The sequence below is a fragment of the Engraulis encrasicolus genome, chromosome 4, assembly GCF_034702125.1.
Source record: "Engraulis encrasicolus isolate BLACKSEA-1 chromosome 4, IST_EnEncr_1.0, whole genome shotgun sequence".
Taxonomy (NCBI): domain Eukaryota; kingdom Metazoa; phylum Chordata; class Actinopteri; order Clupeiformes; family Engraulidae; genus Engraulis; species Engraulis encrasicolus.
The window spans coordinates 39,294,687-39,309,796 of record NC_085860.1 but is presented as its reverse complement, the minus strand read 5'-3'; the positions used below and the strand labels follow the sequence as shown (position 1 = coordinate 39,309,796).

The window sequence follows — 15,110 nt, the reverse complement described above, 5'->3', positions numbered from 1 at the left end:
GACAGTTCTGTGAGAGTGTTTAGAAATCACAGCCACCAGCTTTTATGAAAAGCAGGGCTTTTTAGTGTTTGAATATCCATTCATTCAAAAGCATACAGAAAACCTCTTCCCGGGGGGTGGCTTTCATTGGATGTCAAAGTACTGCATTTCATCAAGCTTCCTTGCCTCTCCAAGGATTTTTGTATGGAGTGTCAATGTATGTCTGTGTGTGTGTCTGCGTCTGTGAGTGAGTTTGTATGTGTGTGTGTATGTATGTGAGTGAGAGACTGTGTGTGTGAGAGAGGGAGAATTTGCATGAGTGTGTGTATGTGAGTGAGGGATGCTGTGAGTGAGTCTGAACTGGTCTTGGAGCTGATGAATGGCCCTGCTGCGTCTTGTGTTGTCTTGTCTCCTCGTGTGCAGCTGAAAGAGCTGGAGGAGGAGTGGGTGAAGCTGCCCACATCGGCCCCCAAGCAGAGTCGCTTCCTGCGCTCCCAGCAGGACCTCAAGGCCAAGTTCGAACAGCAGCAGGCCACGGGAGGAGACCAGGTGGATGGTAAGTCTGCACTGCCCAGTCTCCTCCACCGCCACTCTTGAGCATGTTGCTGTTTGAATACAAAGCCTTATCTGATATGTTGTAGTGTCAGCAAGCATGACATTCAGGGATGAATGATCTCGGGCACAGTGCCTGAAATGGGGCGTGAAGCTGTAGGTTGTTGAGTACATTTAGTATTTATATGTAGTATGTCTATTAGGGTGCATCAAACGCCCCGCGAAAATGAAAACTTTGCAATATCCAACTCTGCTCTTGCAGTATTGTTCCTTTGCACGATCATAACTCCATGGTAAATTTCTAGAAAATGTGATTGATGCTAAATGGTGGCACAATAGGCTTGACATTTTCAATGGTAGTGAATGGGCAGTTTTAGCTAAATCTGTGCAAAGTGTATTTCGATCAAAAACAGTAAGGGCAGTCATTTGGAAGAATGCTCAAGCTCTTGTCCACTTCCCCAGGACATCAAAACCACAACAAATGGCTAAAGGATGGATACACAGGTGTTTGAATATGGCTAAAATATTAGCAAATGGGGGCTAAAACCTTGCTGTAGAAAGGCTCTAAAAAAGACACACAGGGAATTTAAAATCTTGGAAAGCGTAAAGGGAACTGGAGCATTCTTCCAAATGATTCTCTTTACTAGTTTTGACCAAAATAGTGTAAAAACACACTTTCAAGGATTTGGCTAAAATTGCCCATTCACTGCCATTCAAAATGTCAAGCATATTGTGCCACCCTTTAACGTCAAGCAAAATCGCTAAGATTTTACAAGGGTGCTATGTTAATACAAAGGAACAATTTTGCAAAAGCAGAGCAGGATTTTCAAACGTTGGGGCCTTTGATGCATCCTAATCAAGTCAAGTAGGTTTTATTGTCAATTTCTTTACATGCACTGGTCATACAAAGAATTTGAAATTACATTTCTTGCTTTCCCATACAGACATAGACTAAATCTAGGTAAGGACATAGACAGTATAGACATAGACAGTACTTATACATGGACTTAAGACAGTATGGACATAGACAGTGCTCATACAGACATTTAAAGTGCAAGACTGGACAACAGAAGACTTGTAGAGGACATACATTAAGAGGTATTGTTGTGTAATGTCTATGACTTACATGAACTTGATGAATGAGAAGGCTAACACATTCAATACCAGCCGTATTTTGGAATTTTAGTCGAGACTTCCAGCCAATTTCATAATTTTGTCATGTTTAGAACAGCCAACGAATATTTTGTCTTCAACCTACAGACACATGTCAGGGCTTGTTTGAAAGCCCAAATTCTCAGCTGTCTGTATGTTTTTACAGTTTGTTTCCTAGCGTATTCCATTCTGAAGTTATTCAAGTCTAAGTGAGCAGTGGTTTAGGTAGAAATAGCGTTTTTCACTATTCGAACGGAGATTTTTTGTCATGGGTGCGCTCTTTGACTCTCTGAGTTTAAATTGTGGGTCTAAATGCATTTTCACGCCCGAAGAACAACTCCAGTAGCTTCCAAGTAAACTATTTCGATGCAAAAATCACCTGGTCAGGCTATTGTACAGAGCCACATCATCTGAAATGCTAGCTAGCTAATGTCACTTGACTGGCAGTTTTCGTTCTGCAGATAAAAGTAGACGTGCTCACCAAGACAAGTACTCACCCAAAATTAGGTTACTTCCTGCTGTGTTGCATGCTGTTTTTCATTACAACCTTCCATTTTACACCCATCTTGATGACCGCAAAACTCCTTCTCCTTCCATCATATGTTGAGGAACAGGCTAGCTAGCAGGGCACTAACAGGACATGTGTTTTGATTCTCTAGGAAATAACTTGAGACGTGACGTGACGTGATCAGGAAGTGGTTTGATTCGCTATTAATTAAACTCCAATACTGTGTGTAATAAAATGCACAGATGATGAAATATCCAGATCCTGACTTTGTAGGAGTTTTGACTTTGTAGGTGTTTTCATGATCTATGTCAGTTCTGTTCATCATATTATTACGACACACAGGATCACACAGGATGCGCATTAGAATGTGTAGATTCAAAATCCATTAAAAAAAAACGTAAAAGCATAATTTTACATTTTGGGAGCCAACGCATGGGAGGCAAAAACGTACTTTTACGTGACTTGGGAGTCAATATGTTAGCATCTAGGAATGGAATGATTTCTGGGTTTCTGTCTTAGGAATGCATAAAGTCCAGGCTTGTCAGCCAGCAGTGTTTTTTTTCATGTGATCTGTTATTCTTCTGTTGTTATAGGAGATGACGATGATGAATGTGTACCAGTGGCCGATCCCTACGAGCTGCTGGAGGCTGTGGAGGTCCTGTCCAAGTTGCCTAAAGACTTCTACGACAAAATTGTGAGTGCTCAAGCACACCTGAGAAATTCTTGTGGGGTTTTTCTTGGGGGAGGAGGTAGATTTTCATCATTGTTTTGATCATCTTTTTCCTGTCTTTCTTGCAACTGTCAACAGGAAGCAAAAAAATGGCAGGAAAGGAAGGAGGCTTTGGAAGCTGTAGAAACATTGGCAAAAAATCCAAAGTTGGAAAACGGAGACTATGGCGATCTCGTTCGCGCCCTGAAAAAGGTGATTGATTGGCAATAATCATGTAGACAGACTGGTAAGCATCTGGCCGGTAACATCTTTGCTGAAAGTAGGTCTTTGTGTTAAAGCCTCTGTTCTAAATCTGTTCCGCAGGTTGTTGGCAAAGACACCAATGTCATGCTCGTCACCCTGGCTGCCAAATGCCTAACCGGATTAGCCGCGGGCCTCCGAAAGAAGTTTGGGACCTATGCTGGCCATGTAAGCCCTCTTTGTTTTTTTGTTTTTGCCCTCATTGGTTATTTCAAATGCTCCTGATTTACTAATCTAACATTTATGCTCATGGAATTGACTCTCCTTATTCTCACCTGACTCTTTTCAAAGGTGGTGCCAACCATTTTGGAGAAGTTCAAAGAGAAGAAACCCACAGTCGTGCAGGCTTTACAGGAGGCCATTGATGCAATCTTTCTGACTGTAAGGATTGTGGAAAATAAAATGAAAAATGTATTTTGTGTGTTGATACATTTTGAACACACTGCACCCTGAAATATATCTCTTTTTTATCTATTCCCAATAGCAAGGTCCTAGATATTAGGAGAGAAGTTTTTGAATGACTTTTTCTTTTTTGTAGACAACAATTCAAAACTTGAGTGAGGACGTCTTGTCCGTGATGGACAACAAGAACCCCTCCATAAAGCAGCAGGCCTCCCTCTTCCTGGCCAGGAGTTTCCGGCACTGCACTCCCGCCACGTTGCCAAAAAGTGCTCTCAAACCTTTCTGTGCCGCCTTCCTGAAGGTACACGTCGCATCCCACATACATGTTGATGAATGAGTGTAGACATTAGTCCATCATGATGACCAGATCCTTACCAAGCAAGGTTGATGAATGACTGAATGGTTGGTTGTAAAATTGTCCGTTATAGTGCCTAACCAGCTATCTTTTTTACACAAACAGCAAGTGAATGACTCGGCACCAGAGGTGCGTGATGCAGCGTTTGAGGCACTGGGCACTGCCATGAAGGTGGTGGGGGAGAAGGCAGTGAACCCCTTCCTGACTGACCTGGACAAGCTGAAGCTCGACAAGGTAATATAATAACCACGTATGACACAAATAATAACAATAACAAATATGGATTATGAAGGTCATGATTGCTACGTCTCGCCAGACGAAGATAAAGAGGGATTTTTCACATCATAATTTTATAATCTGAAGGAAGTTGGCTTGTCATATGCAGAGTACAGAGTGTTGCAAGTTGAGTTGCTTGAACTGGTTCTTTATTTCAAGGTCAGACAGCTTTATTGTCAAAAACAAAGACTGCTCATGCGCAGGATCAAGGCCCTCTGTCTATAGTTACAGTAGATGCTCTAAACCCCAACAGAAACCCAACTACAATGTATTTTTATGACGTTATTCACCTTCAAGCATGCTTTTGAGGCTACACATCTAACTGTGTCTGAAATGTATACTTTCCCCCCTTTTTTTGCTGTGCTAGATAAAAGAATGTTCTGAGAAGGTGGAGTTGGCCGGAGGAAGGAAAGGCGCAGGGGGAGGAGGCGGTGGGGGAGGGGCGGCTGAGAAGAAGGAGAAGCCTGTGGCCAGGGCCGCACCTGCAGCCGAGCCCCCGCCCAAGGCCTCTGGGCCTCCCAAGAAAGCCCTCGCCGGCGGTGCTAAGGTGAGGGTACAGATACTGTACACGCATGCCTCTCATTTATAGCATACCAGCCAACTCCATTACAGCTGATGGAGCGGTTTGAATAAATAGTGCCCTGCCCTGACCAAAATCTCCCCTGTGGGGCGATGTTTTGTTTTTGTCTGGTCTGTTTGTAAAAAAAATTTTTTTGAAAGAATTAAAAAAAACACAGTTTTTCCCTTAACCTCCACAGAAGGCAAAGCCTGCTGCTGCACCCAGTGGGAAATCAAAGAAGGCTCCGGAAGGCAAGGAAGTTGTGGAGACAGAACTCTCGGTATGCTACCTACGCTTCAAAAGTGCCTTGTCATCCGTTGTGCTGCCTAGCTATGCTGAAATTTGAATGGTAAATTTTTGCATCATAATCCCTTCTCGTTCTGTCCGTGCGTGCGTGTGTGTGTGTGTGTGTGTGTTTCAGCTGGAGGTGTGTGAGGAGAAGGCTGCGGCCGTGCTGCCTGCCACCTGTATGCAGCAGATGGACAGTGCCAACTGGAAGGAGAGGCTGGCCAGCATGGAGGAGTTTCAGCGGGTAACTAACTAGTCCTGGCAATCATCAAACTGTGTCGTACCATCAACTGTCTTGCATTACATCGCATACGGCAGATAGTTCTATTTTAATAAAGGATTCTGACGATGAAGACCTAGCGCCGAAACGTCAGCACCAAAGAAAAAAGAAAAAAAGTGGTGAACTGTGAAGAAGCAGTGTCGTGCTCTTCCTTGAGAGCGCGAGCTCTCACCAAAAACTTTAATAAAGGATGACATGCACAGTAGATCAGAAGATTCAGCAACACAGTAAACGGCAAACCCTTACGCCCTTACGATTTCTAGAAGAGTATACCACACAACTTCAATTGCCCCACATCATCCTCGACCCTCCCACTCCGCCCACAGCTCCCCAAACCTCCCCATTTGCAAGTGATCTTTTCCATCACATAAATGTCCTCGACTGTATCAGTCCACTCTATCACAGTGGGCATAATTGGCTGCATCCAATGTCTTGTAACAGTCTTTCTCGCAGCAGATATCAAAACTCCAAACAAATATTTGTTCACATGCACCTCTCTGTCTGTATGAAAAGACATATCTCCCAGCACAAAAATGTTAACGTTCACTCCAGAAAGGGACACAAGAGGCAGGTATGGCATGGCTAAGTTTCCTGGTGCTTGGACTGTAGACACGACATGCATAAATTCAAAGGCTCTCTGATAGTGGTGGTTAGTGGGGTGAGTTTATCTTAGCTGGGGGGGGAAACACACTGCTTAGGGTTGTCTGATCCCATTTCATTTTTTATTTTGGCCAGTTTCTCTGTCTGAACAGTCAGATGGAATGAAACAATGGATGTGTTTGTGCGTGAGAGAGTTCTTTTGTTGTTGCTGACGTCCCGCCCCGTCCCCCACGTCTAGGCCGTGGAGCAGATGGACCGGTCCGAGATGCCGTGCCAGGCGCTGGTCAAGATGCTGGCCAAGAAGCCAGGGTTCAAGGAGACTAACTTCCAGGTACTGAACGACTTATCCAACTTCAAAGGCAAAGGGTATTTTATTGAATATTACGTCTGTCAGAAGCATTGCATAGATGGTTGAAGTCATCCTGTTTCACCACCAATTCTGCAATCTAAAACTAATACAAACATAGATAAAAAAGCAAATCCGTTACTGCCCATTGAAAAATTCCCTGAATTTCTTGACATTTCTAGTGCCTCTTAGACTGGAAAACGGTTGGCTGGTTGCTGATCTATTTTTTCCCTCCATATCAGGGGTCAGGAACCTTTTTGGTGGAGAGAGCCATAAACGCAAGATTTTTAAAAAGAAATTTTCACGAGAGCCATACCATTTTAAAAACACTGAATACAACCAAAAGCATGTACTGTATTTCAATTATCCCAACAATTTTAGAGTGCACTGTCAAGTTATTGCTTTTATTGATAACAGGTAGGCTAAGTATAGGGTTGCCAACTGTCAACTTCATTATGGCGAGGGTTTGGGAGAATTTAGTTTTCTTAGATGTAATTTCCTGCATTTTAACACTTTAACATCCCTTGTCCAGTTTCAACTCAATATGGAACCCATACTTTTATTTAGAAATACAGGACGATTCCATATTTCTAGGGATGTTTGGCGACCCTAGGTGAGTAAGAGCCATATACAGTTCCCAAAAGAGCCACATGTGGCTCTAGAGCCATAGGTTCCTGACCCCTGCTCCATATCCTATTAAAATATTAATATTTTTCTGGCTGTTCATATTGGTTGTGATGAGTTCTTATCTTCATTACATTGACCTGGATTGTCCAACAGAGTTTCTTTGTAGCCAGCCAACATTTAAGGGCAGTGGGTTGTAGTATCTACATTCAACTGGGTCATAATCATAATTGTAAGACATTATGTGAAGGTGTACAGTAACAAAGCCTTATAAATGGCAATAACAGAGCCTTAAACCCAGGAGGTGTCTGAGTGTGGGATTATTTTGGCCATCTGCCACCATCAGCAGTATGAAGATACTGCAAGAAGTCTAATCCAGTAGCAGGGATTTGTCAAAAGGGCCATACGTTTGGCAATCACTTAACTCACTCACACATTATTATCATGTGCGTGTGTCTGGGGGAAAAAAAACCTTGAAAATCCTCTTGGAATGGTTTAGCGGGTAAAATGGGGTCGTGCTTCCAAAAGTCAGAATGGGATAGCATCCACCTTCACATCACAATGCAGACTGAATTAGGATTGGATGGATATTGTGTGGGTTTTGCTATTCAGACTTCTCGATACCCCAAGCTAGATAATGTATGTAGATGTGTGGTGGAAAAATTGCAAGTCTGTTGGCAGCAAGACACAGCCTTAGTGTAAACAAAAGGGTACAAAGATCATTGACACCACTGTCTTCCTGCTACGCTGCTTATCAATCAATTAATCAATTTATTGCTGAAAGTGCAAACTCAGGAACTAGGGCTGCAAGATATGAGAACAGTTCTTGTTCCCCATTCTTCCTAGCTGCTCTTTCTGGCAAATACTCCTCAATGCACAATGCAAACCCTTCTGTTATATTATTGAAAAGGTGTGTAAAGCATGCTTGAATGACGTAGGACGCAGGTTAAGGTATGTTTTCCTGTTAGGAATGCTTAGTGTCCTTTTGGTTGTGTGGTGTCCCAGGTGATGCAGATGAAGCTGCACATCGTGGGCCTGGTTGCCCAGAAGGGCGTCTTCTCCAAGACCTCGGCCCTGGTGGTGCTGGACGGCCTGGTGGACAAGATCGGGGACGTCAAATGCGGCGTCAAGGCCAAAGAGGCGCTCACCGCCATCGGAGAGTCCTGCCACCTCCCCTGGACCGCTGAGCAGGTGCGGAACAGCCTAGATTAAAAATCAATTTATTTTGAAGTTGGGGAAAGGGTAGGGGTCAACAAGCTGGCCTTTTCCTCATTTCACCTCATTTATGAGGTTTCCTCAATTTGCCGGTAAGTGATTATATTTCAGTAATTCTGCTGTCGACTTAACTCAGTAAGAGCGGGAGTAAATTATGATCTATTAGCGTGCCGAGTCCATAAGTCATCAGCTCTGTGTATTGATTTTGACATTCCAGATCTTTTTTTCTGGGAAGTGTAGTCCAATTAGGCTTGATGTATGGTGGAAATGAAAGCCAGCTCCAAAGGGAAGCTGCAGTGGAAGGATTTGTTTATTTTAGTGATAACGTGCTTGCATACATGCAGAGTAATGATAATAATAGCCCTGACCCGCCCCAGGCAGCACAGACACCTGTGGACTGCAGCGCCAGACCCAGCCGTGGCATTGTAACCTACTTTTAGCTCCACTCTATTGTCACTGATGCAGACAGCAGCTGCTCTATACAAACGCACATGCACACAGACAAACAAATACACAAACGTATGCCAAAACACTCAAATATTTGCGTTCATACATGCACATAATGTGAAAAAAAATGAAAACAAATAAAATTATTTCAATCTGTTATTATTTATTTTATTTATGAGGCACAGCTTATTCATGTTTTTCAAAACATGTGCACAGTGCATTTTGCTTTTCAGCATGTTTTCTATATGATACGCCAATACTATGTCTGCCTTGTAATGTCTACTACAGGCAAGTGTCTGCACTGACAAATCAATAATATGGATTGTTCATTACTTTAGGTGGTATCGATGGCCTTTTCACAAAAGAACCCCAAGAACCAAGCCGAAACTCTGAACTGGTTGGCAAATGCCATTAAGGAGTTTGGCTTCACTGGGTATGTTTATGCACACTTTGCCAAAGAACGATTTAATTGTTTTGAAAATGCATTTGAGAGCCATTTCAATTCAAAAGCTCGGTCATATGGTAAATTGAACTCTCCATATCTGGCTTTGTTTTACTGCAGGATCAATGTGAAGGCATTCATCACTAATGTCAAGACGGCTCTGGGTGCAACCAATCCGGTGAGTAGTTGTGTTTGTTTTTTATCTATGCCTCGGGTGTATTATGTCATTTAAGACCAGTCTGTGGAACGCCCATTCACTACATACTTAAGGAGTGAGACGGTTTTGTCCCTACTAGTCCACACCCCTCATGACTAACTGGTGTCAGGTGTTAAACATATTCCTGGAGAATGATATTCAAATGTATTCAAACATTCTGTCTCTTCCATACTTCCTTATCTCATCAGTAGGCAAAATTCCTTTAGTCTGTTGACCTTAATAGAGGTGTCTGTGTCTGTGTCTGTGTCTGTGTCTGTGTCTGTGTCTGTGTGTGTGTGTGTGTCTGTGTGTGTCTGTGTCTGTGTCTGTGTCTGTGTCTGTGTCTGTGTGTCAGGCGGTGCGTACATCTGCCATCACGCTGCTGGGCACCATGTATCTGTACGTGGGAGCGCCGCTGCGCATGTTCTTTGAGGACGAGAAAACGGCTCTGCTCTCCCAGATCGACGCAGAGTTTGAAAAGGTAGGCTTTTTGCTGACTAAGTCAGTTTTGCTCATTTTCTTGTCACTTCAGTATGTGTGTGTGTGTTTTTGCATACGTGTGTTGATGTGTGTGTGTGGCGAGTAAAGGTTGTGCTGAAATAGACTGTATATGGCCAGTTCGGCCACTGCGAAACCACAACCATAAGTGTGTTAAGAACACAGCACCAGCAAATGTGCTGAAGTCATCATAAACAAAACATACAGCCGCACGGGACGGCAAAAACCTAATTATGCACAACAGTACTACTGCTCAGGAATTTAAAACTTGGATGCCACATGTATGTACAAATATTTGACGCTTTATATAATGGCAACCAAGCTTTACAAAATCCCCGGGTTTAAGTAGTGTGTGCACATTTTGAGTGGTTTACTTACAGTATTCTTCCTATGCATGATTCTTGCTGACTTTGCTAAATATCCTGCTGACAGTGCAGGCTAACGTGTACGTGCGTGCGTTTGTGTTTGTGTTTAGATGCAGGGTCAGTCTGCTCCGGCGCCCTTCAGAGGGGCGACCAAGAAGGGCTCTGAGGAGAACGGAGAGGAGGCGGAGGAGCAGGACGAGGAGGGAGGAGCAGGGGACGTCATGGACCTGCTGCCCAGAACTGACATCGGGTACCAAACACATTTTCACATACACACACACACACACACACACAGAAAGTACCAAACACATTTTCACTTACGCACACCACATACAGAATTGTGTAAGCCCTCTTACAGAATGTCTCAAATGGAAAGTATCACTTTATCCCTCAATATGCTGCCTTGTGATGAATGTTTATTTTTTCTTATTACCTATTTGTCCAGACTTGGATATCCCTGTACATGTAGGCCTTCTTTTCCCAGACTTTGCATTTTTTTTTTTACATATTTTTTAACCTTCATCGTATATGTTGTTTGCAGTGACAAGATCACGTCTGACATGGTGTCCAAGATCAGTGACAAGAACTGGAAGATCCGCAAGGAGGGTCTGGACGAGGTGGCGGCGGTGATCTCGGAGGCCAAGTTCATCCAGGCCAACATCGGGGATCTGCCCATGGCCCTCAAGGGACGCCTCAACGACTCCAACAAACTACTGGTCAGTAGAGGGCCCCACTCTGCGCACAATTGGGTCTTTGTGGGCTCCTTTGGCTGTGAGTGAGCGGTCATGTCTGTGGGCTCTGTGGACTCGTTTGACTGTGGTCTGTTTCCTCTCTGGGCTTGTGGTGTTTGAGTGGCAATGGAGACCCCAGCGACAGCTGTGACCATGTGGCCGTCCAGCTGATGTAGAAGAGAACGAAAGATGAAGAGGTTGACAGACAGGGATAAGGCTTGAGAGAGAACCCAAAAGAGAGATGAACACAACTGGTAGCTTTATCAGTATTTATCTTAGTATTGGTATAGCGGATTGTTTGCCTATCAGTGTATATAGTCAGAGATTGGTATACGTTTCATGGACATTGAACATTTGGCTTGTTTGAAATGACTTGGCAACCCATTCTGGACTGGAAATCATTTTTTGACCATTCCATCCAAACTTCCCAGTACCATTGCGCTTCCGATGTTGAAAGCCAGAGCTTCCGATGTTGAAAGCCCTGTGATCCAGTGTGGGGTCATCGTGCTCTGTGATCTGATGCCAAATCGTCCCGCCCCTGTGGTGCAAGGTTAATTGTCTTTACACTTCCTTGTTTGCCTTGGAGGGGAAAATGTTGGCTTTGGAGCAGGTGGTGTGTGCCTGTATGAGTGCTCTGCTACATTATCGGTTCTGGGACTTACCAAAGGGGGGCAGTATTTCACATATCGGATATTATCGGAGATGATGTGTGCTCAAAGATTTTCATTATGGCAGCTAAGGTAAAGCATACTGCACGTCACCATTTCAACAAAGTAGCATCAATTCCAGTCTCTTAAATGGGTGAGACTTTCCCATTGACCTCCATCCATTCTGGACCCCTGCTAGTCTCCTAAAGGGGCATGGAAGCCATATGATGGCAGCTTAGAACCTTACGTCATATTGATTCCGGAAGAAAGTCCTTGTTAACTGTCTCTTTCTTATCAGTCGTCTCTGCTCTGATGTGTAGGCTGGGAGGTAGGCGCGATGAGCTGTGCATGTTTATGCGTGATTGAGCGTTTCCCTCTTCATGTCCCTGTTTATTTTTCATAAAGTGAGACCAGAGAAATCATTCATTTAGGTAAGACTGTAAAATATATTCTATTTAATAACGGTCTTGTGTGTTTTCTGGTGGCCACAGGTTCAGCAGACCCTGAACATTCTGCAGCAGTTGGCCACCGCCATGGGCCCTGGCCTGAAGACGCACGTCAGAAATCTGGGATTCCCCATCATTACTGTGCTTGGAGACAGCAAGGTAACTAGATCACTCACACATTTCCTCACATACTTTTTGTTACGCACATGGATGTACATTAGGGCTGTAACGATACACTAAACTCACGACTAGGTTTGTATCACGATTTATGACCTACGGTTCGATACACCCCTCGATTTTACATTTGCCAACATTATAATCTTTATGAATAAAAACTATGATAGTTCAAAGGTAGAATAGGTTACAGGAGGCTACAAATATTTCTATATAAGTTTCTATATAATAATGATGATGCTTGGAAGCACTATCACTTCATTTCATGTGGGCAGGTGGGTATCAAAACGTTAAAAGGGCGTATCACGATACTGCCTCTTTGTATCAAGATACAGTGTCGTGACTGTGTATCACGATTTCTCGGTTCGATACAATATCGTTACAGCCCTAATGTACATGCAAACTCAACCTTCAGGGGGGTGCTGTGGCTCAGTTGAGCTGACCTGAGTTTGAATCCAGCTCGAGGTCGTTTCCTGGTCCTTCTCTTTTCCACTCATTTCCTGTCACACTCTCTTCTGTCCTCCTGTCTAGTGTGAAGCCATAAAAAGTTAAAAAAAAAAGAAAAAAAGATGTTAACTTCCTCACACCTGTACACAACACACATGTGCAGTGTGGGGAAGTGAAAGCTATGTTTAAAATACCTAACTTTTCATTCTTGTAAACCTTCTCTTCACCACTATCTGTCATTCCCCTTCCAGCCGAATGTGCGCGCCTCTGCCCTGACGACGCTGAATGCTTGGGTGGAGCAGACGGGCATGAAGGAGTGGCTGGAGGGAGAGGACCTGGCGGATGAGCTGAGGAAGGAGAACCCGTTCCTCAGACAGGAGGTACCGTATGCCCCGTACGCACCTGGCCCTCCCCCAAGCCTGCTTCCCAACTACTGTGCAGGCAGCCAATCTTAACCACATAACAGATTTCAGATTGAGCAAAGCAATACTGTTAGAATGTATTTTTTTTATAGCACTCAAGGGTCCCCAAGTCAGTGCCAGGTCCTTTACTTTAGAAGCAGTCTCTCTGCAAGTCTGGCAAGTTGCAGCAAAATAGCAGCATAGTGACAAACATTTCCTTCCCTATTTCACTGCTGAGATTGCTCTTGAGGGAGGGGGTTAAGGTTGGTCTAAATCTAAAAAACTGAGGGATTTAATGAAGAAAATGACTGGCATTACTACAGCGAGTAGGGCCTAAGACGCATGAAAAAAAAAAAAAGCAGGCGCTCACCTCTGCAACAATTTTCAAAGGGCTTTGGCAATGAAGTGACATTTCTGCTGCAGTTGCAAAATAGGAATTGTGTTCTTTAGAAGTGAGTAATAACCTGCCATTTGAGGGAAGGTCAGTGTAATGCATGTAGCGAATGCAGTGGAATGGAAATATACCCTGTGGCTGACCTCTCATACTGACACACACACACACACACACACACACACACACACACACACACACACACACACTGCTCCCTGTCAACCTGCGATATGGCCCCCAGGTGCTGGGCTGGCTGGCGGAGAAGCTGCCTAACCTGCGGACGGTGTCACCAGACCTGATGCTGTGCGTGCCGCTCCTCTACGCCTGCTTGGAGGACCGCAGCGGCGACGTGCGCAAGAAGGCCCAGGACGCCCTGCCCATGTTCATGATGCACCTCACCTACGAGAAGATGAGCAAGGCCACCAGCAAGCTCAAGGTAACACCAGGAGAGTCTTCCAAGAACATGGTGAAGTGATGAGCCTGGCTGAGTTAACCTGCGTGAAGTGGTAAACCTGCTAATGGACAGCCCACAGGTGTCATTTGGTTAAGGAATTAAGGACTTGGGGCCCTTGTATTAGATGATTTACCACTACCTCAAGATGAGCTTAACCTGGGTTATTACTTAGCCATGTTCTTGGCATACTCCCACTACAGCCAGGCTTTGGTAGTGCCTGGGGAAGACCTGTTGGCTAAACACTGCCAAGATTAGCCATACATGAACAACCCTGTATTAACTGAAAGTCCCATCAAGTTTTAGGATTGTAAAACCAGGTTGCTCAAGAGTCATTCTGAACCAAAAATCCTGTAGAAGACTTTTAAATAGTTTTAAGATTGATTTTTACTGTAAAACCAGGTAGCTCAAGATTCACTCTGAACCAAAGATCCCATTGAAGGTCTCTAGCTGAATCAAGCTCTGGGTACATACTATAGCCAAATGTCAACCTGATGGTACAATTAGTTTGACCATTGCTCAGTTAAGCACACGGCAGTGAATTGCCCCCCACTAACTTAATCAATTAACCAAGCATTATGTTACTTATTTCACTTGTAGTATACATGCTTTTATGTTTTGTATATTTTCCCACACATTGTTCTGATCTGACCTACATGAGTTTGTATTTTATTTTTGCTGGCAAGAGTTGAAGACCCTCCCCATGATCTGTTAAGCGCTTCCCTGTAAACTTGATCCATGTACCCTCAGGGCCAGACTGGTGCTAAAGTTGGGCCGCCTCTAATGTACTCAATAGTGTTTGTCATTCTAAACTCTCTTTTTTGTTTGCTTGCTTTGTTGTTGTCCCCACCCTCCCTACCTCCACTTCTTTATCGTCACCATGTCACCTGCTATCCGTCTGATCTCATTCCCCATCTGTCCTCTCCTCCCCTCCCCTCTCGGTCTGTCTGCCTCCCTGCAGCCGTCCTCTAAGGACCAGGTGATGGCCATGCTGGAGAAGGCCCGAGCGGTCATGCCTGCCAAACCGGCCGGTCCCGCCAAAGCCGCCAGTGCTGCCCCGGCCAAGGCCGCCGCCCCCTCCTCCGCAAGCTCCTCCTCCTCCGGGAAAGCTGCCTCAGGTAACGACAAACCTCACTCACCCTCTCCTCACTCATTCACACACTCCCCCTGACTGACCTCACACACACACACACAAACAAACTCCCCCTGACTGACCTTACACACACACACACACACTCCCTGACTGACTTCACACACAACAGTTAAATGACTGTGTCACTGGCCTTATTCTCGTGAAGGCAGCTTTACCCTGCCTTGCATCTCCTGAAGTCATCAATATGGTATTACACATAGAGCCCTGACAACAGT

General features: G+C 44.4%; 1 protein-coding gene across 2 annotated transcripts in view; it reads left to right on the top strand.

Moving 5' to 3' along the window:
• Positions 1 to 15,110, top strand: part of ckap5 (cytoskeleton associated protein 5) — a 38,631-nt gene that overhangs the window by 4,851 nt on the left and 18,670 nt on the right. For both annotated transcript variants that reach the window (XM_063197402.1, XM_063197401.1), the window contains exons 6-26: positions 403 to 535; positions 2,785 to 2,885; positions 3,000 to 3,113; positions 3,225 to 3,329; positions 3,453 to 3,542; positions 3,700 to 3,864; positions 4,024 to 4,152; positions 4,562 to 4,741; positions 4,953 to 5,033; positions 5,175 to 5,285; positions 6,160 to 6,252; positions 7,897 to 8,082; positions 8,892 to 8,986; positions 9,116 to 9,173; positions 9,547 to 9,672; positions 10,165 to 10,304; positions 10,596 to 10,770; positions 11,924 to 12,037; positions 12,751 to 12,879; positions 13,533 to 13,727; positions 14,704 to 14,860. In XM_063197402.1, coding sequence (XP_063053472.1) covers positions 403 to 535; positions 2,785 to 2,885; positions 3,000 to 3,113; positions 3,225 to 3,329; positions 3,453 to 3,542; positions 3,700 to 3,864; positions 4,024 to 4,152; positions 4,562 to 4,741; positions 4,953 to 5,033; positions 5,175 to 5,285; positions 6,160 to 6,252; positions 7,897 to 8,082; positions 8,892 to 8,986; positions 9,116 to 9,173; positions 9,547 to 9,672; positions 10,165 to 10,304; positions 10,596 to 10,770; positions 11,924 to 12,037; positions 12,751 to 12,879; positions 13,533 to 13,727; positions 14,704 to 14,860 — 2,677 coding nt within the window. The remainder of the gene's footprint in view (positions 1 to 402; positions 536 to 2,784; positions 2,886 to 2,999; positions 3,114 to 3,224; positions 3,330 to 3,452; positions 3,543 to 3,699; positions 3,865 to 4,023; positions 4,153 to 4,561; positions 4,742 to 4,952; positions 5,034 to 5,174; positions 5,286 to 6,159; positions 6,253 to 7,896; positions 8,083 to 8,891; positions 8,987 to 9,115; positions 9,174 to 9,546; positions 9,673 to 10,164; positions 10,305 to 10,595; positions 10,771 to 11,923; positions 12,038 to 12,750; positions 12,880 to 13,532; positions 13,728 to 14,703; positions 14,861 to 15,110) is intronic.